The sequence below is a fragment of the Choristoneura fumiferana genome, chromosome 12, assembly GCF_025370935.1.
Source record: "Choristoneura fumiferana chromosome 12, NRCan_CFum_1, whole genome shotgun sequence".
Taxonomy (NCBI): Eukaryota; Metazoa; Arthropoda; class Insecta; order Lepidoptera; family Tortricidae; genus Choristoneura; species Choristoneura fumiferana.
The window spans coordinates 12,994,008-13,019,275 of record NC_133483.1 but is presented as its reverse complement, the minus strand read 5'-3'; the positions used below and the strand labels follow the sequence as shown (position 1 = coordinate 13,019,275).

At 35.8% G+C, this 25,268-nt stretch overlaps 1 protein-coding gene across 1 annotated transcript in view; it reads right to left on the bottom strand.

Annotated features, from left to right (window-relative positions):
- Positions 1-23,500, bottom strand: part of kermit (PDZ domain-containing protein GIPC-like protein kermit) — a 28,453-nt gene extending 4,953 nt beyond the window's left edge. The window contains exons 1-3 of the mRNA XM_074095407.1: positions 22,986-23,500; positions 452-682; positions 105-356 (exon numbers count right to left, since the gene is read on the bottom strand). Coding sequence (XP_073951508.1) covers positions 105-356; positions 452-682; positions 22,986-23,225 — 723 coding nt within the window. The 5' untranslated portion in view covers positions 23,226-23,500. The remainder of the gene's footprint in view (positions 1-104; positions 357-451; positions 683-22,985) is intronic.
- Positions 23,501-25,268: the final 1,768 nt, after the last annotated feature.

Sequence of the window (25,268 nt, the reverse complement as noted above, 5' to 3'; positions counted from 1 at the left end):
ATTTAATTTTTCATGCAAACAACGCCAAGCGTTAATCATTGTTTAATGAAGCCCGTATTATATTAAATATTACCCACATCCATTGCTCAATAATTGTGACTCACCTCATTCTCTATAGTGGCCTGACCGTTTGCTTTAAATCTAAGAGTTTCTTTTCCCGAACCGTAACTCTGTTTCTTTCCTGCTCTTGCGCTACTAGTTTTCGGGCCAATGCTTCCAAAACCGCTCTTTAATGGTTCCACAAGGCGAATAGTAAACGTTGTCCCTTTAGGTATGTCTTTTAAAGTCTTAGCCACTTCATAATGCCTTTTGCCGACCATATTTAATCCATCTAATTTCTCAATGTGATCTCCTACCTGAAATTGGGACATACATAATTCAATAAAAAATCTGTAAAGATGTCCCTTTACTGCACTGTCCGTAGACAATAGTACAACTAAGTTCAACTAACCTCTATGTGTGGTATTCTTGATACAATGGAGCCCTCTTTCATCCTCTTTATAAACGCATATCCTGCGCCATTGTCAGTTATTGTTAACCCAAGAGCGTCTTCGGTCTTGACTATTTCTATTTCCTTAGGTCGACCCTTCCTATGCGCAAAAATAAAATCTTCTAATCCAATTTGTCCCCCTAAAAGCTTCTTCATATCAACTTTATGGGTATTCAATGTACAGAACAGGATCTGAAAGCAAAAAAATTTTTTTTTATACTTATAACGTAATTTAGAATTTGCTGGAATTTGGCACAAATCTTGTTTCCAACCATTTCTTTATAGTTTGTGTTTCCAATCAACGATGTTATCACTGTGAGTGCCCCATTACTTCTGGTCTAAATTCCTATTTCGTGACTACAAACGACCTATCAATAGTTTGCTGTTACAGCTATTTCCGTGATTCATAAATCCCTCTACACCAATGGGTATAAACAATCGTGCTACTTTCTTAATTTCGGTGCTTTTATGTTCGACAGTGGCGAGTGGCTAACCATCTATTACTTATAGTTTACTTTCATAATGGATCTGAAAATAAGTTCCGATACCAATCACTTTCGGCATACTGAATGTAGTCTGCGGATAAACTAGGACAGTCATAGTTCAGTGTATTTAATAAAAAATATTCATCAACTACCCATTAGGTATAATCCTGTGGTAGTCTTGTGCCGGGAGACGAATTGTGTTTTATTTAGGCATTTACAAAATTCATTTCATAGTTTTTCTATTATGTAAGTTTGATCGATCGTAATATTCATTTATGCAAATATCGTATTTCGCAAGGATTTTTTTGACACAAATTGAATACCAGTTTTTTTAAGGGACAATATGGGGAAATTTAATCCAGATGAGATACCTACTATGTTCATTGATTATTAGTAAATGTTCCCTCGTTATTATAATCAATAATTTAAAACTTCTAAACTGGATTACATAAATCACGATCCCAAGGTTCATTTTGACATGTAATGTACTGCGTTTTCGCGTTCATTGTTTTAGGCACAATGTGCTGTAACCTTTGGTTTACCTTGACATAAAACTCTTTTGTTCAATACAAACACACTCAAATCAAATCGTCATTCAATCCGAGTAAAAAAAGTTGGTATTAAGTATCAAGTATTATGCTTTTCGCCGTGATGAGTAACATTACTAGGTACTAAGTATCAATACTCTGTTGGTAATATAGTCGTCAATGGTTCGCTCGTTATTCCATGCAGCAAAGTTGCGCAAATCGCATTGTGTATATTTTCTGAACAGCGTCTCTCGCTATTAAACTATTACAACACTCATTGGTTAATTTCTAGATTCAAAGTAATAAAATAAGTGCCCATTCCATTAAAATTCAAGCTAAATTAGATGCGCTTTAGTTTTTGGTTCTGTAAGTGGCGAAACGACGGCCATGACAATACTGGACAATTAGCATGTGCATATTAGTGTGGCGATACCAATCCCATGGTGAGGCGAGATATTAAAGTCCTCCGGTCCTTGACCCGCAACACCCGCATACAGTAGGTCATCACACCATAGCACACGTTTGTAGTGATGTAACAGAGTGCGCATTTTTTTACATAACTTTTTAAGTCCTATTATCGGAAGTCCGAAAATGTTTCTCATACCATTTTACAATCATAACGATAACTTTTCATATATTTTTTAATACTAACGATCGAAACTCATAATCATCAGAATTCATAATATCACTAATCATACACCTTCATACTAATATTGGTTTTCATATATTTTCTTATACTAACGATCGAAACTCCTAATCATTCTAATTCATAGCGCCAATATTACTAATATTTGTTTTCATATATTTCTTAATCATAAGTGTTATTTACCCGCATTATTGACGCGCAGGGAAAATTTTTGATGGTGCAAAATGATGTACATATTTAAGGAAGGACTCCGTCAGGTAATTTGACGAGCGAAGCGAGGAGGAGTGTTAGGTAGAACTGTGACCCTAAAGCGAAAATTATGATATTCTTCTGTTATGAAGGTAATTTTTCTGAAAAACAACATTATGAGTTGAGACATGTTCTTAGTAATGACATTATGAGTAAAAAAAATATGAATACTGTCTGTTATGAGTTCCGATGTTAGTAATAAAAATTTATGAACAAAAAAAGTATAAGGAAAAAAAATATTAAGTGATTATTGTGAACACAAGTCGGTAGTAAAATAAAAAATGGGAATAAGAATTTTACGAGTCAATATGGACCCGATGTAAAATGAAAAAAGGGACCGTTTTTTTTTCACAATGTTAAAAAAACATGAAAAAAAAACTTAGTAGCCTTGTTTTTTTTCTAACTGGTTTTTTTTTCAGAAATATAATCAATAGGAAATTAATGAGGGCTATTTCTTTTGTCTTTCTAGTTTGCGCCACTGTTGCCTGAGGTTTAAAGTGTGGCTTTTAAAGTCTGTTATTACGGACGTGAAAACAAAGTTTAGATTAAAATCATATTTAATACACCTTAAAACCGTAACATAAAAATATCGAGCAACCACAGTGTTGCGTAGTCTCATTTTGTTCGGAAAAAAAGTCGCAAAACATAGACATTAATAGCCCCGTACCGCATAATTGCCATAATTAATTTCAGGTAATGCAAAATATTCACAAAATTATTCTAATTATAAATAAACCCGCGTAGCTCACCCAAAAACTATGAAATTTGACATTTCCGAGACCTCACGCTCACGCTACACTAGCGCCTCTAGTGGCGAATTCATACGCGATAGCCCTCATTGTTTTATTGAGGTATGTTTTCTAATTTCTTACATTTTACTAAAACAACAAATCGAATTAAGTACTCATGAATCAATTAAACAAAAATTTAATCTTCCTCTTTGTCAATGTCAGTAGCCAACTACGTTCAAACAAACATATACCGAACGGGGATTTCCCGAGCGCAGTTTGAATGTTGCCAATATATTCATGTAAACTTGGTACAATTCAACCAAAACGGTATGGTAGATTTATAGATAAATAAAAAACACTAATATTAACTATTAAGTATTAATCTTTTACGGAAACTGCTATTTTAATTTTAAATTCTGTACTCTTGAAAAAAAACATGCTCCATAAAAAAAACGTTTTTTTTGTTTTTTTTGTAACACTACACGTTTGGCGCTTTGCGGTGGAGCGTGTCTGCCGTCAGTCACTTAGCTCGCGCATATCACACGGCACCACGGCAGAACAGAAACTGCGCCCCTGGGCCGATTCACTTCCTGACCCAGCCATGCGTGTTTCCGCATAGTCGGTGACATTTTTACTCACTTGGTTCTAAGCACATCAATGCTAACAACCATATTTATTTTTTTCTAGCTGTTGCCCGCGGCTTCACTCCTGTTGTATTTTTTCTTTCTTTCTTCCATAAAAACCTTCTCCTGACAGTAACGAACACAACAAAAAAAGAATTAGCGAAATCGGACCAGTCGTTCCCGAGTGTTGAGCTTAGCAACACATTTTAAAGATTATTTTTTTATTTATATAGAATATAATAAATAACTAGGAAAATCAAATATTTAACCAAACTTATTAAAATTTAAATAAGGTAAGTTAAATATTGTTATTATGTAAAGACCAAGCTGCAAATACTGCGCTAAAGTGAATATTCAGTTCTTTTATTTTCAAGCACATAATAAACCTTGACAACCACGTCACGCCTTCAGTATTTTCACGAACCGTGAAATATCAAGAAATCAGCGCCTGCCAGCTATGCAATTTTCGTGGCTGACCTTTGCGACACCGCGCGATCAAGTCTCAGGGTCACTCTTTTGTTGTTCCACTGATAAAACTCTAAAAACACTGTTATATCACTTTTCAGGTTGGTAGACGTTTAATAAGTCCATAATATACAAATTATTTATAACTATAATTACGTAAAAGCCATCATTATCGTAATTAATGAAAGCAATTCAATTAACTTCGATAAAAATGGCCGCTTATTAACATAATTCTCATAAAACAAACCATTTTACTGTTGCAAATATTAATCGCAGTTTAAGTAACTTATCGCAGTTAATTTAAGCAATTTGGCGATTATTATTTAATTTTACATGTGCCACTAACTACGTATATGTTTGTTTCCGCTCTGCGGCTTAAAAATATAAAAGAGGTTTTTCTTTCTTTTTATTAAAAATAGCATAAAGTTGCTTGGTTAAATTTTAAATTATAAAGGAATCATATCGCTAACAACACGGTATTTACTAACTCCTTAATTTTCCATGTCTTATGTATTAAATTATGAAAATCTAAAAAGAAGTCGAGTACGATTTATTTTTATTAATTATTTGCCCGTGTTATATAGGACTTATAGGCCACACCCGGTAAGAGGGCTGCACTGAAAGTTTCGGGAATCCAAAACTTAGATACTTAATTTTGGCACATATTATACCTTTATATAATCTCTAAAGTTTCAGTATCTTAACACACTGGCCACATAGAAAAAAAAAATGGTTCGGTTTCAATTGTTTTTTGAAGTCGCTGATGAAAATGGAATATTTTACGGGAAGAATTGGGCGTGCGAAAGTTGTTTTCCCGCTGAATCCCTCATTTATTATCTGACGAGCAAAAAGCGACTCGTGTCGTGCCGCAAAACTTTCAATAAATTCAACGGAGGAGGCTCAAATGCAGTTTTAATGTCGTATCGGGTGACGAGTCGTGGATATATGCATATGAGCCTGAATCTAAAAGCCGACACAAGTTATTCGCTCTCGCAGCACGGCCAAGAAGATGGTGGTCACGTTTGTCTCCAAATCGGGTCATGTAGGTACTATTCCTCTCGAAGTTCGTAGAACGGTCAATGCCGATTGGTACAGAACTATTTGTTTCCCGAGTATCTTTGATGAACTCCGCAAAAATAATCCTAATCGCCGCATCATCCTTTACCACGACAATGCCGGCTCCCAACACCGCTCGGAAAACAACTGAGTATCTGAACTGTGAAAACGTCGAACTCCTGGACCATCCTCCATACAGCCCCGACTTAAGCCCCAACGACTTTTTCACATTCCCCAAAATCAAGGATAAGTTGCGTGGTCAGCGGTTTCAGACGCCGGAAGAAGCAGTGGAGGCCTTTAAAAAGGCCATTTTATCGACCCCTACTTCAGCATTCAATAAGTGCTTTAAGGACTGGTTTGAACTACTTTGAACGCATGGAAAAGTGCATAAAATATAAGGGCGAATAAGTACTTTGAGAAACAATAAAAATACTTTTATCCAATTTAACTGCATATTTTTATCTATTCCCGAAACATTCAGTGTGACCCTCGTATACTAATATTATAAAGAAGAAAGCTGTGGATTTTTGGATGTTTGTTACGAATTAACTCAAAAACTAATGGACTGATTTTAAAAATTCTTTCACTATTAGAATGCTAAATTATTATACCAAAGTGCCATAGGCTATATTTATTACCAGAAACAATTAGGGTTCCTTTAGTTCAATAATGTAACTCAAAGTGTAAAAAAAGTTGCCAAAAAACATCTTTCTTGCATGCGCTGTGGAAACTGTTGATGATAGAACAAAAAAATGTTTTACGATATTAAATAATATATAAATATCTACAAAAAACTTCCCGCTACCATATGTGCAACTTTTGTAGTTATGTCACACTTTTTAACATTTTAAAAGTTGACAGAAATGACGACTAAAATCAGACCATGTTATCCATACCTTTCTTTGTATTAATCCTTATCCAAATAAATAATTTTATATTCAAGACGGTTTCAATACCTGTAGATTACTTTTTGATTATTCAAATCGGACATTCCATTCAAAAGATATTACGAAATTAAAAATATCAATCTAACCAAAAAAGCATTTACTCTACGTTGACGCGCCCCGGCTTCGTGCGTGTCCGTAGTTTTTGGGAAATTGAGCTGAAAAATGTGTGTGAGTGAAGTGCCCTTGATTAGAGACCTTTTTAGAATTCTGTGCCCAAAGGGTAATAAAAACGGGATCCTATTATTAAGACTTCACTGTCCATCTCTGTCTGTCACTAGGCAGTATCTCATGAATCGTGATAGCTAGATAGTTGAAACTTTCACAGATGATGATAACAACAAATACTAAAAACCTTTGTCTATGGTTTTAATTTTTTAATTTCTTTTTTTTTTTAATTTTATTTTTTTTCTCCGTCTGTCTGGGGCAAAGGAACTGGCTCATGCATACATGTTTATTTAACGTTTGGGCTCCACAGAAAACCAGCGTTACTGCACATAATGTGCGGCAACACATGCTGAGTGGAGACCCTTTTTGGTATCCTGCCGTGTCACCTAGTAACATAGTTTTAGTGCTAGTTCTAGTCTTAGTTTTAGGTGGTTCTTTTTGGAGCCAAAATAAACTTTTCTTTCTTTCTTTCTTTCTAAAAACAGAAAAAAATGTTTAAGGGGGCTCCGATACAACAAACGTGATTTTTTTTGCTCGATATTATAATAACGGCAACAGGTAGTTGCTTGAAATATTCACAGAATATTTATTTGTATAAATGTACTTTAAAAATAAATAATGAAATCAAATAAAATAAATATTTAAGGTGGGCTCCCAACTCCCATACAGCAAACGTGTTTTTTTGCCGTTTTATGCTAATGTCTAATGATGTATAGGTACCTACGGAACCCTTCGTACGAGACACCGACTCGCACTTGGCCGTTTTTTTTTTACTTTGCCCGCGCGAAGCCGGGGGGGTCGCTAGTATAGATATACAGTGTTTAGCGAAGAGAAAACTTAAATCGGTTGAATATTTATTTATAATGATTTTTTGAAAAATTTATATACTTACCTGTCTCTTTCTCAAACGCTTTTCTCTATACTTCATCCTACAAAATTTTTGAATATTAAAATGAGTAATGAGTGTTTTCTGTGGTGGGATGAAGAATAACACTGGATGGAATTGACATGGTTTCTAATTTTCCAAAGCATCCAGTCGCATTAACAGTCTTTGTACGTAAAGTCTGGTGCTTGGAACCGTTTAAAATAATAGCAACACATTGCTTGCCATTTTTCTACTTCCGTAGCTCTAGCTCTGTGTTAATTTTGCATTTTTTATGGTTAAGTAACTAAACGTTTTACATACATGCTGTACATTGTTGCTTGCTACATTGTATGTCTTTTATTCTTTCTCATGGTGTTATACCTAAGATATTAAACACGGAATCTTACTTGCACTGATTACCTCCTTCTTTCGTTTACCTATCTATTTTGGTTACGTTGAATCATTTTCTTCAGAAAAAATTATCTCAAAAAGCGTATACTCTTTATGATAACATTAACCTATCAGCTGACATCAATTTGTTTAACTTGACATGTTACACAACGTTTTCAATACCTACTCAAAGTGATATATGTATATGATGCTCTCCTCAACTCCGAACAAAATTAAGTTTAATTAACTGCAGTATTTGGTCGTTCCCACATTCTTACTTTTTTTTATTAGCACCATAAAAGTGGAAACAACTTTCTTTGTTTTATTGTTAGTAAGGTACTCGTTTAGACTTGCTTGAAGTGGTGTGAAGTGGATGTCAGCAAGACCGAGTAACCATATCCATTATGTAGGTGCTCATAACTAATCCTTTCAATAATGAGATTTGCTATCGAAGCCACACTATATGTGGCGCAACTTCCTTTTAAAATGTTAATAATGTAATTTCCGGGAGATACATTGATTCACGCTTATGTAAATAATGTACTACTAGGAGTAACATTGTTAGACTATCTACAATGGCATGGAGTAAGGTAACGTAAATAGTACTGATTATGTTCCGTAGCTAAAGCAACATATCCGTCTTTCCGCGGATTAGCTGGAAGATTATTAGCACTAAAAATATAATGCAGGTATGCATAAACCATTTTTTGATTTAATGCCGAGTACAGTGCTGGGTCTACTCATTAAATTCAAAATATTTGAACTACACTTTGATCTGTCACTTTCACTTCAACACGAAAAAGGTGAGAGATATAGGATCAAATCGATACTAAGTTCGATTTTCACTATAAAACTGCAAAGACAAATTATTTAACAAAACGAACGTAAATCAACGAAATTCCCGCTCCTTTACTTTTTTTCCAAGTTTTTTTTTACTTTATGCAAGAACATAGGTAATTATGCAAGAACACCAACCTAATAAAAAAATAGTGTGTTGATTACAATCTTAAATGGGCACTCTTCCTTAGGGACAGGACTTGAACTGCATGTATAGTTAATTTATTTTTAGGATAGTTTAGTGTAACTTCAATTGTACCTTTTTAATTTAAAACAAAAATACATTAAGTATATTAAAATCTTAAATTAAATTGTTAGTATTCAAATAATGTCGATAATGAATGAATTATAATAGTCAAATTAAAATTTATAATTATTACACGATAGTAAAATATTTCCAAAATGTAAAAAAAAACCGTTCTTTTAATAAAGTATATGCAAGTATCCTCGTTGCACAAAAGCCGCTGCTCTTGTTTTTTTCTTTTTAATGAAAGCGTTCCGAATACTGCCTAAGTGCCTACCTCGTAGTTGGAATAAATACCTATTTGTCAAATTGAATGAATTTGCAACTAAACACACACACACAAACATCAAGCCGCCTTTATTCCCAGATGGGGTAGGCAGGCAGAGCACACGAAACGTTACCGCTTCGGAGCCACTTTTAGCAATTTTAGATTTTAAATTTGACAAAAACGGTACTATAGTGACAGGTTGATAGCCTGTCGCCTAAGATATATTTTACCCTATATCCTCAGTCGCCTCTTACGACATCCACGGAAGAAATGGAGAGGTGTAATTCTAACCCCACACGGGTTTGCAACTAATCTACTTATTTATATTTATGTTTCAAACAATAGAAATCCTAATAAAATTATATTTAAAGGTTCAGCAACATTTATTATAAATTACAAGTTTTATTGTTCAACCTTTTCAATGACCCTAGACAAGATGAGGTTTTTGCAGTAGTATGATTTAGTAGTATTACTGTATTACTAAAATATGCCATATTTTACAAGGAGTCCTAAGTTCAAATTACAATACATGTTATGAGTACGAGATTTGGATTTGTATTCGTACCTACAGTACCCTTAGTCACAGAATAAGTAATAGTTAGTGTAAGTTTTCAGTCACAAAGTAGGTACGTCTCGATCGCGTTCACGAAAATCTCAATTTATATGGAAACACGAACATCGCAAACGTTCCGCTAGAGGCGCTGTTCGTGTTTCATTTAATACAAATTGAGATTTTAACGCGAACGCGATCGAGACGTATTTTGTAACCGAACACTTACACTAAGGGTAGGTCTGTGCTGAACACTTTTTCATTCTGAATGCTGAACCTTTCTACTTATCGAGACTTTTGAGCATTGTCTGGGATTCTTAAGTTTCTGGTGACTTTTAAAAATGTAATTTTAAATTCATGTGTTTGTTTTGTAAATAGGTATAGGTATGTGGTTTTATTCTAACCTTTAAATTATATTCTCACTGCTGAGGTGAGAAGTTGTATGTGTCACACGAGGCCAAAGTTTTTTGCATATCGTGTTTCATTCAAAATCAACACTCGCAGCAAAGAACAATTTTGCTCTCTTGTTGCACAAATAACTATTTTAACAAAAACTTATTTGTTTTGCAGTCATACTCGTAGGTAGACGAACACATTCATACGTTGATGACCCTTAATCTACCTACCTATATACATATTTGTAAAAACCATTCATAACTTTATTTCTGTTCACACACACTTCTCTGTGCTGTTCCTTTTATAATCCCGCACCATTTCAATGAATCATCATAATTCACTTTCCTTTTCACCCGGCGCTTTATAAGCAAGTTCATTATTTTCCAGACGCTTGGGCAGGAAGGATACTATTATAGGTGTTTGAACTTGTTGACACATTGACCCTCTTAGTTTTTTTTACTTGGGCATCTAATGGAAGATAGAAAGAAACTGAACGTGTTATGCAACGCGTTACGTGAGTGTCTGACTGATAGTTTGACTAAATATCACGCGTCTTCCGACATTCCTTCACAGTCTTCGGCCCAAGTTTACGTTCTGTGTAATGTTTAGGCATACGTACTTTTGTCTATTTTGACATGGTGTTTGTTTAAGTATATATAAAATACTGTTACTATTTTTATCCAAAAAAAATGTGTTCGTTAAGTATTAAGTAGCATTTTCATTGAGAATTTTAATGCCATTTCAGAGCGTTGTTTGTATTGTACCTGCTGAGCTGGCAACGTTGAATTTTTGTTAGTTTTTCTCGATTATTCCATAAAAATTGAATGAATATTAAAAATGTGGTCTGATAGAACACTTCTTAATATATAAGTTAATGTGTCTACTCCAATAATTGTTCGTTATACTTTTATTTTCTTTGAAAATCATTAATAAACATTAAATCGTTTAAATAATCGAGAAAAACTAATAAAAATGCAACGTTGCCAGCGGGCCAATCCACGAAAACCCAATAATGGCGAATATATGCTAATAATAAATTAAATATCACGGCTGCGTTCTTTTTTCACTTTGCATGACGTTTCTCACATGTTTTTGCATAGGTTGCATGTATTATAAATAGTATACGACAAATATTTAATTAATTATTACAAAACACGCCCCAAACCTCATCGCCAATTACAAAAAAAGTTGAATAGTAAAATTCCTTACTCATTTACTAAAGATTCACTGCGTAGTTTCCGTGTTTCTTTTCATATATCTAAAGTACACATGATCTAGAATAACGAAATAAGTTATGAAGTAATTTGATAATAAACAACATAATAATAAATAAAAGAAATTTGTCATGGAAATTCGTCAACACCGTTGCATACAGCACCGTCAAAGTAAAATTTCTCGAATGTTCTTACTACCTACCGCGATCGAGAGGCCGCGCCTTCTTTCCTCAAGATCTCTTGCTAATCGGGGCAGAGCGCACGTCTACTTTTCCTACGCAGAATTATCAAATTTTGGATTTACATTTGCTTGTGGACACTTTGTCACACTTTTGCATCATTACCAACAACAAAATAAACAAGGAAAATACCAATATTACATATTTTTAAATTACTTAGGCTTGTGTATTTTATGAACAATACAATAAAAATAGCTGGCGGTGCTCTTTCAGGCTTAGTATTCAGGTAAAAAATATATATGAAGTCATGTTCATCATCGCCATTTGTTTTGTGTTAATGGTAATGATTATATGTTAACGGCAATGACGTAATTGTGTTTTTATCTTATGTAAATTACGTTTATATGTGATGTTTTCTTTTAAAAAGTATTTAAATTGGTTTAGCGGTATCCCGCGGGGACTATGCAATTTCAAAGAATAAAATTATCCTATGTCCGGGACTCAAAGTATCTGTGTACCAAATTTCATCTTGTTTATTTGATAATCAACATAACAATACTTATCTTATTCTAGATATCACTTCTGAGATCCATAATTTATGATTCTTGTGTATCTAAAGTTATTTTTTTTTTAGTTTTTCGTAATTAATTAGTCTAATCTTTGCAGCATTTTCAATCAAACAGTAGTTTTATAAACATAATTAAAAATTCACTTGTTGTCTAATTATTGAAAATTAAATTATTTCGGTTTGATTGACCTTTTCAAATTTAAATATTTCTTAAATTTTCGATACCTACACTACATATACCAAGTACTAGCCGTTACCCGCGATTCCGTCAGCGTAGAATTCGGTTATCGCTATCCCATGGGAACTTTGCAATTTCCCAGGATAAAACTAACCTATGTCCTTCCCCGGGACTCAAACTAGGTATCTGTAAACCGAATTTTGATCTAAATCGTAGTCAAAATATCACAAACGGGACTTATCACGTTTAAACACACGAGTAACATTTACCTCGACGTTTCAACCACACTACAGTGGCCGTGGTCACGAGTAGACTGAAGTGTATGGTGTCAAGTCTGCCTAGCAGCGCGAGTCCTTCGAACTACCCGCACTTAATCACAAAAGTACCGGCACTCATATCTCGAAATACCCGCACATTCTGGTCATTCTTATTTGTCATCCCATCATACCGACACACAACACTAACAACGTCCAATCGTCCCTCTGAACATTCATCATGACGCCGACACTTATTTATAACAGGATTCCATGAAGACGAAAGCTTATATCCATCGTCCGGGTTGAAATGTTGGTGTTTTTTTTATTTCAACCGCTTCACGTACCATTCTTGAGTAGAAAGAAATGACGTTCCGTGGAGAGGATTTTGGGATTGTGAAGCTCAATCCAGTGGTTTGGTCCAGACTCTAATAAATGTTCGGTTATGGCTGACTTATTCACTTAGCGATTTTTAACAGCTGCCATATGTTCCTTGACTCACAGCTATTGTTCTTTTCGTCTGTCCCATATAAGAACTACCACAACTACAATCAACCTTATAAACACGCCGTAATAAGTGACGGCGTTGGGATGAATGTTCGGAGGGCCGATCGGACGTTGTTAGTGTTGTGTGCCGGTGTGATGGGGTGACTAGTACTAATAAGAATGACCAAGTGCGGGTAGTTCGAGATACGAGTGCCGGTATTTTTTGTGATCAAGTGCGGGTAGTTCGAAGGAATCGCGCTGCTAGACAGACTTGACACCTTACATTTCAGTCTACTCGTGACCACGGCCACTGTAGTGTGGTTGAAACGTCGAGGTCGCGCTGCTAGACAGACTTATGACACCCTACATTTCAATCTACTCGTGACCACGGCTACTGTAGTGTGGTTGAAACGTCGAGGTAAATATTACTCGTGTGTTTTAGCGAGATAAATCCCGTTTGTGGTATTTTGACTATGAGTGAAAATCACGAAAGCTTAAAACATTAAATCTAAATCGGTTCAGCGGTTTAGACATGATGAATTAACAAACAATCAAACAAGCATTTACAAACTTTCGTATTTATATTATTAGTGAGATTCTTTTAAACCTCACTTTCGTACTTCGTTTAAAAATTTTGATCAATGTGTGATTTATTAAAATAAAACAATGCGAAAGGGACATCACTACACTGAATAAAACTAACTTCTATGAATGTGTAAATAAACTTCCCTCGCGGGCTTCCTACGGAAGGGAGTAGCCATTCGCCGCGTTCCTCTCTGTCAAAGTACATGCCCAACTGGGCATACAAATTGTATAAAACAAGGCGCGCTCAGATTTCAAACTAGACCGAATCGCGACGCGTTCAGTTTTCTGCTGCTGTAAAAGAGATCTGGGACATCAAGCTTGCAAAAAGATGGTGTTACATTTCACTTTTAAGTAAATTGTTATCGTATTATTGCTATTTAATTACTAAACAACAAAGTCGTACATTTTATCACAATATTATTGTCGGATTCGTTTACCACCATCGAGTCCGCACACCTGTACAAATTTCGGATCGGTCAAGCGATAAATCAGACTTCTCGCCTAGGCTAAGGCTGCTCCCTTCCGATAGGAAGCCCGCGTTGCTCTAAGCTCGTGGCCTAAAATAACTATTATGCGATTTAATTTTACTGGCCTATTATTCTAGATAAATACTCAAAGTGCTATTACCATGGTTTCTGTTTAGTTTTATAATTAAACATAGTTTATTAAAACTATTAGTTGGATTAACTTGATTTCCACAGAAAAAGATTCATTGTTCCATTTGTTACATTATTGTTATTGAATTATTCCATTATTGAAAAATCTATCATTAATATAGAATGTCGTCATTATAATCACTAAAGAAAAGAATTTTTTATTTCCGCTACCACAGAATTTCATGATAAATTTTTTGAAATTATTTATTATTCCGTATGTTCACAGTTGTTTTGTTATCGTTATAGGTTGAGTCAGTGTTTATTCAAAAATATTTATTTTTTTAAATATACGCTTTCGGAAACATATATTAGCCGAAACTCGGAAAGTCATTGAGTAAAAAAAACTTTCATTACCAATATAAATAGCATTAGAAAATATCTAACATAAAATTTCCACCGTGCATAATTATAAGTAACATGAATAAAAGATGTGTAAATAACCTTGGGATTCGCCTGCCGTTCAAAGGATACAAATGTTCAGCTCTTAGCGCTTTCTGTAGTTTTATGTCAAAAAGAACTTTGTTACTAAAAATTTAAATATTAAAATTAAGCTTATCGGATCCATAAAACAACTTCTCGCAGCCGCGTTTCCGTAAAATAACTAAAATTTACTTTATTCAAAAGTCCCTTTATTATAATAATATTAAATTAGTCAGATTAACTTGATTTCCACAGAATTATCCAAAAAAAGATTCATCGTTGAATGTATATAATTGTACTTAAGAATTTTTCGGTACCTTCATTATTATTATTGTTATTCAAGCCGTTGTTTTGTGATATTTTAGTATGAGTAGTGATTAAAAGCAAAAAAAATATATATATTACTATATATTTTACGTCATTGCCGTCAACATGTCGTCATTACCAATATAAAAAATCATTACCATACTAAAGAAAAGACATCATTACCATTGCAATCATGTAACTTTGAGAGTCGATAACCTCTGATTCGCTTGTTGGATTTTAGTGCCTTTAGTAGTTTTGTGAATGTTATTAAAAAATCTTTAATTTTATTGCGCTTTGCACGCATTTCCGATAAATTTTTAAAAATCATCAAAATAAATCAGAAAGAATCAAAAAGGCGGATCTACCATGTTTCAAGTTGACAATTGCACTCGAAAGAGGTTTTATCGTGTTATTGAAATATTTTTTTTAGGGTTCCGTACTCAACTAGGAACCCTTATAGTTTTGCCATGTCTGTCCGGGTAAGTTCAGAGACCGTTAGTACTAGAAAGCTGTAATTTGACATGAATATACATATCAGTCATGCCAACAAAGTGGTACAATAAAACAAAGAAAAAAAAATTTTTAGGGTACAGGCGTAAAGTGGGGGTGATTTTTTTTTCTCGACTAACCCTATATTGTGGAGTATCGTTGGATAGGTATTTTAAAACCAATGGGGGGTTGCTCATATAATTTTTCTATTTAGTGATCTGTTTGCGGAATATTCAACTTTAGTGCAAATTTTCATTGAAATCGAGCGTCCCCCCCCCCCCTCCCTCTAAAATATAAACTGTTGAGTGGAAAAATTTGAAAAAATTCAGAATGGTAGTAAATATATCAAATTTACAAAGAAAATTATAGCGGCTAAGATTGCTTGAAAATTAGTAGTAGTTTAAGAGTAAATAGCAGCTTACGGTATAAAATATACCTAAACTTGGAAGATTCAGTACACAATACTAATGTACTAATGTTAATGTCTTTCAAAGCCATAAAATAAATAATATGATTCATAGTTTAAAAATTATCTATTTATGTAGTCTTATGTATAGTAATAAAACTGTGTAGTATATCTTTGTAGCGGTCCGAGGGTCACCAACGGTGCTGGCTGAAAATCAGCGCTGGGGTGTTTATTATTAACGCTTCAGCATTATGCTGAGCCAGTGTCCGATTCACAACCGCAATGACACATACTTTCCTATGTGTTGGCTATTTGTACTTAATACTATTGTTGTCTTGTGTTGTGAATAAATGTATTTTCTTTCTTTCTTTCTTTCTTTCAATACGAAATCCTTAGAAAAATATTATTTGATTTTTTCGTAATGGCTACGGAACCCCATCCTGGGCGTGGCGTGTACGACATGCTCTTGGCCGGTTTTTTTTTTCAGTTGATATGTTGATTTTAATATAAGTTGCTTCATATTATAATTTAAGATATAATCAAATTTCAGATATCTGTATTCTGTATTCTTAAATACATACTATGTTCTTTAAATAACACGTAATTAAACCAATACCCATTAATGGACACATTTACAGATTAGTAAATGGTGTAATTATGTATTGAAATGGATTGAAATAAATCACAGTTGATAAGATTATTAATAGCGATTGATACATGATAATAATAAAATAAGATATAGATGATGTATAAAAAAACCTACAAACATAGAATTATTTGTATCAACTAAGTGGTTAATAATTAGTGGTCTATAAAGCTAGAGATTTTAAGTTAAATCCCGGTAGCGACATCGCACCTTTAAAATTAAACTGTAATACTTAAATTTTTTTTTTCATTCTGGAAATGTGAATATATAAAATTGTTTCAGTTTATTTTTAAAGGTGCGAAATATGCAAAGCAGCACATTCATCGATCAAATACCTTTACAATGATTAAATAAATATAATAACTTGCCAGAAATGTGTTCTGTTAAACAGGAAACATTGCAGGTAATTAATATGTTTTGACCATTTAGTAACCACCACAAGAGTCATTACATTATACATTGGTATACATCCGTCCTATATGTATACTTTGTTATTTCTTCATTTACTATTTTGCGTCATTGTTTGTCTATATTTAAAAACCAGTTAAATGACTACCGCACACTTAACAACTATGCCGTTTTTTATTTAAATGTCACTCAGATTTTTACCAATCCTAGGTATGAATGACCTTATCATAAAACAATTAAAAACCGGCCAAGAGCGTGTCTGCGTGTCGGACGCACCCAAGATAGGGTTCCATAGCCATTACGAAAAACTCAAATAATATTTTTCAAAGGATTACACATTCAGTACGGAATCTTCCAAGTTTAGGTATATTTTATACCTTAGGCTGCTATTTACCCTTAAACTGCTAATTATTCTCAAGCAGTCTTAGCCGTTATAATTTTCTATGTAAATTTGATATACTCACTATCATCCTGATTTTAATGAAAATTTGCAATATAAAGTTGAATATTTCGCAAACAAATCACTGAATCGAGAAATCGTCTGAAACCCGTCTGAAATTAGGATAACACGTTGCACCTATAGTTAAACCTAATATAATGTACAGGTTAATTAAGACTAAAATAAATAAAAAAATGTTTACAAAATATACATACATACATGCATACATACATACATACATACGCTTGAAAAACGTAACCCTCCTTCGGGTAGTCGGGTAAAAAGTTAACATTTCACGAAAATGGGTAGAAATAAGAAAAAAAAATTTTTTCTTTTCCCATAATACTGATTGGGCTTTTTGAATGGGAAGACGAAAAACATTTTTAATTTTAAGACACATTCACCCCTTAATTAAACAGTGTCGGGTAACAATTTATACACCTTCAGTGTATATAATATCACAAAGATAAACATTTAATAATATAGAACTAGGTTATGTATATATAATAATTACGTTAGATAAGTACTTAAAATAAGTTATTAAAATTTATCATCATTTAATGATGATAACAATAAAATTAAATTTATTAAAATCTCAACCACGGGAAATTTGATTCTTGTGTACGCGGCAGCGGCAACACAGAATGGCGTATAGGGTTCATGTTATTTTATTTTGTAATTTCGAAATTATACGATATTTACTGATGGCGTGTGATGGCGGTATCTAGTCGAGCGAGCGCGCGAGACCAATCTTTCATCTAAGCGTGAACGGATCCTCAGTGCCCTTAGTGTAAGTTTTCGTTTACAAAATACGTCTCGCTCGCGTTCGCGTTAAAATCTCAATTTGTATAGAAACACGAACATCGCAAACGTTCCGCTAGAGGCGCTGTTCGTGTTTCCATATAAATTGAGAGTTTAACGCGAACGCGATCGAGACGTATTTTGTAACCGAAAATTTGCACTAGGGGTACAGGAAAATACAATATCGACCGCTTACTTTCACAACCTCGTATCTGCCCACATAAAATTGTTTTAGAATCATCTTTCTGTTAAGTGCTGCAATCTTCAACTGACATGCCGGAATATGGCAGACTTAATAGGCGAATCTCAAAATCCATGCGACACGATGTGCGTGCCTTTAATACTTTCACAATAAATAAAATAAAAAATAAAGTATTAAGGAAGCAATTGAGCGGAACCAGGGCTCTAAAGTGTTTGCAAAGAATTCGTCTATTGGGAAAAGCCAAATGACTAAGTTGAAGATCGACGATGGCAGTATCATCTCATCGAAACCGGAGTTGTTGAGAGAGCTTGAAAGGTTTTACAAACAGTTATATGCCTCGACACAGAAGCCCGTTGTAGGTGCAGCTCAAGATACCAGAGCTAAACTAACCCGTCATTACACTGAAGACATCCCAGATATCAGCCTGTAGGAGATTAGAGTGGCTCTCAAACAACTTAAAAAACAACAAGACTCGGGGGGATGAGGATGACGGAATCACGACAGAACTTCTGAGAGCGGGTGGTAAACCGGTACTTGTAGTCCTCCAGGGGTTATTTAATTCCGTCATACTCGTGTGTACCACGCCGGAAGTATGGCACAGGAGTGTGGTGGTGCTCTTCTTCAAAAAAAGGCGACTATACCTTATTGAAGAACTATAGTCCCATCTCACTCCTGAGTCATGTATACAAGTTGTTTTCGAGGGTCATTACGAATCGTCTCGAGCGAAGATTTGATGATTTCCAGCCTCCCGAACAAGCTTTAGCACCATAGACCACATTCACACGCTCCGCCAGATTATACAGAAGACCGAGGAGTATAATCGGCCACTATGTTTAGCGTTTGTGGACTATGAAAAAGCCTTCGATTCAATCGAGACCTGGGCTGTATTGCAGTCCCTTCAGCGATGCCATATTGACTATAGATACATCGAGGTGTTAAAGAGTTTGTACAGCAGCGCCACTTTTTCGAACCGGTTGCAGGACGAGAGTACACAACCAATCCAACTGCAGCGAGGTTGAGACGGAGACGTTATTTCTCCGAACACAAATGCGTTGGAGGACGTTTTCAAGCTCTTGGACTGGAACAGGTTCGGCATCAATATCAACGGCGAGTACATAACCCATCTTCGTTTTGCCGATGATATAGTCATAATGGCGGAGTCGCTGGAGGAGCTCAATACTATGCTCAGTCAGTGACCTCAGTATCGTCTCCCAATCCCAACAGGTGGGTCTTAAGATGAACATGGACAGGACTAAAATCATGTCAAATGTCCATGTCACACCCGGGCCGGTTATCGTTGTGAACGATGCACTCGAAGTTGTTGACCACTATGTTTACCTTGGACAAGTTGTCCAGTTGGGTAGGTCCAACTTCGACAAAGAGGTCGCCCGAAGAATCCAACTCGGATGGGCAGCGTTCGGGAAACTTCGTGATGCCTTCTCGTCCAATATTCCGCAGTGCCTGACTAGAGTCTTCGACCAGGTGCCAGTGATGTTTTATGGCGCTGAGACGTGGACCTTGACTGTTGGCCTCTTAGAGAGGCTCAGAGTCACGCAACGAGCTATAGAGAGAGCTATGCTTGGAATTTCTTTGCGCGATAGAATCCGGAATACGTAAATTCGTCGAAAAACTAAAGTCACTGACATAGCTAGAAAAATATGCAAATTGAAGTGGCAATGGGCAGGCCACATCGCTCGAAGAACGGATGACCGTTGGGGGAGTAAAGTCCTCGAGTGGCGACCACGAACCGGAAGACGAAGCGTTGGCAGGCCTCCCACCAGGTGGACTGACGACATCGTGAGAGTAGCGGGAAACCGGTGGATGCAAGTGGCGAGTTGTCGTTCATTGTGGCGTTCTAAGGGAGAGGCCTTTGTCCAGCAGTAGACGTCTTCCGGCTGATGATGAATATTTTGTCTTACAAATAAACAATTTTACTCGCAAATGTGATGAAAAACATTGTATGTCGCACGGGCGGTACTAGAATTACGAACATCGACTCATTAAAATTAAAGCTTCTAATAGACTCTTGTTCGTAATTCCTTATTTACCGCCCCTAAGACACAATGTACTATTGCAGGACGTTAAAAAAATACCTACACACATAATATTTGTTCCAAAAAACTCAGTCACATGTGTTGACTTAATCTTATTGTAATGAACATGACAATAAAAGCCTATGATTGGTTATTTGGAGTCTTTTTGTATTTTTTATTTCAACTCCAAATTTGTTACTTTTACGGGTATCCCGTGAAACCATATCGAAAATACAAACTTAGACATGGATGCACAGAAAAACCAGAAAAAGAGACCAGCGCTGGGAAAAAATACAAAAAGACTCCAAATAACCAATCATAATTTGATTGCTTAGTAGCGACATCTCTTGTCTGGGTGAGCGGTTGGTTCCGAAAGAATGTGACGTCTCTCGATGAGAGCGCGAAACATAGATGTCGCTAGTGCTGCTGCATAAGTAGCATAGTAGAAATAAGCAACCTGAGATATGTATGCATAGGAAAAATTCGTGTCTAAATTCCTGTCCAGCGGTGGTGTAGGGGTTATAGCACGCAGCACGGATTGCTGAGGACCTGGGTTCGATTCCCAGCGCTGGTCTCTTTTTCTGGTTTTTCTGTGCATCCATGTCTAAGTTTGTATTTTTGAATAAAAGCCTACTTTTTTTTCACCTCACTACTAGCGCGAAAAAGCTTTCTTCCTTCGAAAACTGCGTGGAAAGTCGCTTTTTATCCTCTTGGCTGGCAAGCTTGACATTCGAATGTTATCGTGAACGGGGTCCGTCCCCCTTGAAAATACATATCGACCGCTTACTTTCACAACCTCGTATCTGGCCACAAAATTGCTCTAGAATAGAATCTTTATGTTATTGTACGATAGCTGATTTATTGTATACGATTCGGGTAGATACGAGGTTGAGGAAGTAAGCGTGGAATATTGACGTGTTCACAAAGTTCCTCATACATTGTTGAAGTAATATTTAAATCTGTTAATTAATCAGTTATTTTATTCTTATTACTAAACCTTTATTTAGTAATAATAAAGCTCATTTCAGTTTTACGAAATTATTCCAAATTCGTCTATAATCACAAAAAAATTACAGAACAAACAAGAAAATATAGATATCAAATGATGAAAAGAGATTCGGAAACGCACCCGGAAAAAAAGCACAATGACACGTTCTGAAACGTGGTTTGTCATAAATGATTTCATTAATATAAATGCGTTAGTGTTTTCATTCTTGTTATTTTATTTATTAATACAAAAAATAGATAACATTTATTTACATTTTGTTCGATTACATAAGTTTTTTCGTCTTTATTCACAAAAAATAACGACAAATAGGTAAATAGATAGGTATGTGCACTGATGTATTAAACTGGGTAGTGGTCCAATGAGGGTTTTCACAGAGGCGAAATATCGCTAGATGGCGCTAGTATCGTGAGGTAGATTTGACGTTTGCTTGCGAATCTTGCGATTGGCTCATTTACTTTTTTAACCAATCACGAGCAAACGTCAAACGTCAAGTCAAACGGATATTTCGCCTCTGTGAAAACCCTCATTCAGAATTCAGAACGCACCCGGAAGTAAAAAAGTTCACACTGTCAATATTATCAATTCTAGTAATAATTATTATAATTTTAAGTAGTTTAGCTGAAAACCAGCTTTCATCGTTCATCCACCATCACCTCTCATATTTCGTTTTCTAGATTTTTTTTACCGTACAACGGCAAAAACTACTAGACACTGGCAAAATTGTCCTCCGATGGACAGAGCCATATTTTTTTTAAAGAAACAACAACAACAAGTAGTTTAGCTACTTGCATAATGAAATGTAAAAAGTACCTGGCTAAACTCACTTATCCAACGTCCAACCAAACCCTGAATCTAAAAAGCTGAACTTTTACTTGGACTTCGAAATTCCCTCTTTTTATGGAGACAAGATATTTCCATGGGATAAGAATTCTGCGATTTAGAAAAAACCACTGACTGGCATAAGCTACTTAGCATAACCTGAAACTGATTTATAAAAGTGTGTTAACTTACACATCACACACACACACATTAACGTGTAGTGAGTGACGCATCGCTAAAGTAAATTATTTTCTTATCATTCACCTTGTGGTTGCCTCATCCGTGTAGCAGCCACATGCATTTGCACAATGCCATTACATTACACTTCTAACTTGGGACTGGTCATGAGTATAGTCATTGGTTCCTACCGTACCATGCGTATAGCTATATTCAACCATAAGGAATTTTATTTTAATGATCTAACATCTAAGATATGTCATAACAGTTTGTGACTAATGCAGTCCTATTTGTTTTTCTCGCTACGTGACTCCTCGGATTGGATTTTGCCACACCGCGAAACAATAAACGCTCATTGATGCAAATTAATGGCAACGAATCGCGAGTGCGTATTGAATTAAGGTAGGTAGGTACACCTACCAGCTAGGTAGTTGTGAAATGTTCTACTTTTTAGTCTAACCTAACTCAGTGTTTAATAAAGGGAATAAAACCATATCAGTCATTTTTACAGCCAGTATGCAGATAGTTGATGCCGAGTTATTATTACTTTTTTGAGAATAGTCTGAATACCTAGTCCATAAAAAATATTCTCCCTAAGTTACCACAACAACCCTTTCATGCTTCAATACGAAAGTTGAGACCAAGTCGAACTGAGACTACCTAGCTAGGTATATAGAAAATAAAAACAAGTTTATCGAAGGAACGGATCTGGCCGAACAGGTTTGAGGTAATTATTTATCATTACAAATTATAGATATAAAAAAATGGTTCCTTACGTCTTCTGGAGGGAAGTCGTAGCATTCAGCAATTTTCTGGTACAACTCTTTGACATTGGAAAATCCAGAGATAAGCCCGAGAGGGCTGCCGTGCGCTTGCTGGCAGTGGAACACAAGCTGCGACTTCTGTGACCCGTTGTTGTTGTCCACTCCGTTCGACGGCGGAACCACCTCCTCAGCCGGCACGGGCGGCAGAGGAGGCGCCGTGTATTTCGGCGCTTTCTTCTTAAACAACGACATCGTAATATTTGTAATCCAGCACTAAGTGTAACGGTTGTTAGTTTCTTTACCGAGAACGATAGCGGTCAGACACACATTCTACCTCAGTTTAAGCACTAGTCTCTTATCTTGCGAGAACTTTAAAATACTGTCGCGTCATAGCAAGAGATAACGTATCGCCCAATGGCGATAATTATATTGGATAAGATTGTGTAGCTATAGTTGGGGAAAGAGCATTGGGCGGAGGGGGCGCAAGGCTATCGCCGCGACGCGCGGGCCTTTACTGAACTGAGTGACTCGCACTCACTCGCTCGGGCAAGCGGGCGAGCCGCGCGCCGCCCGCGCCTCGCCGCCCGCGTCACGGCCGATGCGGCATTCCCGTTGTCGATGATTAGTTAGTAGAACTATTTACAAACTAGTACAGCTGAAGCTGATACCAGTGATGCGCAGGTTACCATGAACGGTAACATCGTCCAACTGACTCCACACAATTACTTTTATACAATGTACCATCATTTAATGATAATAGGTAGTTGAAAACAAGACAATTAACTATCTATGTACCTATAGGTAATAAAATTATACTTAACACTGGTTTAAGTGAAGTCTTGAAGAAGACTCAGGAAGACCCGTAGTTTACTTACATTACTTTTCATCACACTTGCTCGTAAACTGTGTCGTAACCTTGTCGTAACATAACGGGCGGTACAAGAATTACGAACATCGACTCATTAAAAGCCTTCAGTTCAGTCTTCGACTTCGGGATTCTAATATAGACTCGTTCGTAATTCCTTATTTACCGCCCTTAAGACACAATGAACATATTTGTTTCGATTATATTAAAGCGTACTCCTCATCGGTACTGCGATAATAAACATAAATATTCCTGTTTTTTTTTTAAGGTAATTGTAATGTCAACCTAAAGAAAAGTATAATGTTTGCTTTTTTTATTACAGTGAAGTCGATTGTGCAATCCATACTAATATTATTTATAAATGCGAAAGTGTATGTTTGTTCGTCATTGCAATTTGCATAGTACGTTTTTTTTTTGCAAAGAGATAGTTTATGGGCCAGAGAAAACGCGCAAAACCAAAGCCGCAGGCGAGGGTTTGCTGTTTTTACTTCTGCGCGGACCTAGGTTATCGCGAGGTGGCGCCCTCTGCCGGAATAAAGGTTTACGATTCAAAGTGAAAAAAAAAACCGGCCAAGAGCGTGTCGGACACGCCCAAAATAGGGTTCCGTAGCCATTACGAAAAAATTACGTACTTAATATTTTTCTAAGGATTTCGTATTTTGTACGGAATCTTCCAAGTTTAGGTATATTTTATGCTTAGGTTGCTTAAACTACTAATAATTCTCAAGCAAACTTAGCCGTTATAGTTTTCCTTGTAAGTTTGATATACTTACTACCATTGTTTTTTTTTTTCAAATTTTGCCACTCACCGGTTTAGATTTAAAAGGGGGAGACGCCCTATTTTAATGAAAATTTGCACTTTAGTTGAATATTTCGCAAAAAAATCACTGAATCGAAAAACCGTCTTAGCTAACCCCTAATGGTTTTAAAAGACCTATCCAACGATAGCCCATATTATAGGGTTGGATGAGAAAAAAAATCACCGCCACTTTAACGTCTATGGGAGGTACCGTAAAAAATTTTTTTTTTCAATTTTTAATTGTACTATTTTGTCAGCACAGTTTATATATATATATATATATATATATATCCGTACAAAATTACAGCTTTCTAGCATTGATAGTCCCTGAGCAAAGCCGCGGACGGCCAGACAGACAGACATGGCGAAACTATATTAAGGGTTCCGTTTTTGCCATTTTGGCTTTTTCCCGCTTTGTAGCGAAAACTGCCTAAGAATAGAAAACGCGCCTAGCGGGTTCTTGGCACTGAATGTAAATACCTATGCGTTTTCGGTAGTTTGCCCAGTGCCGCTGTCATAATTATTCATACATTTTGAACGCACACGTGCGTCGGTGGCACCGCACCAGTGGAAGTCAGGTGGCAGTGAATGCGTTATGTCAGAGGTTCTATTATAGAAATCAAACAGCACA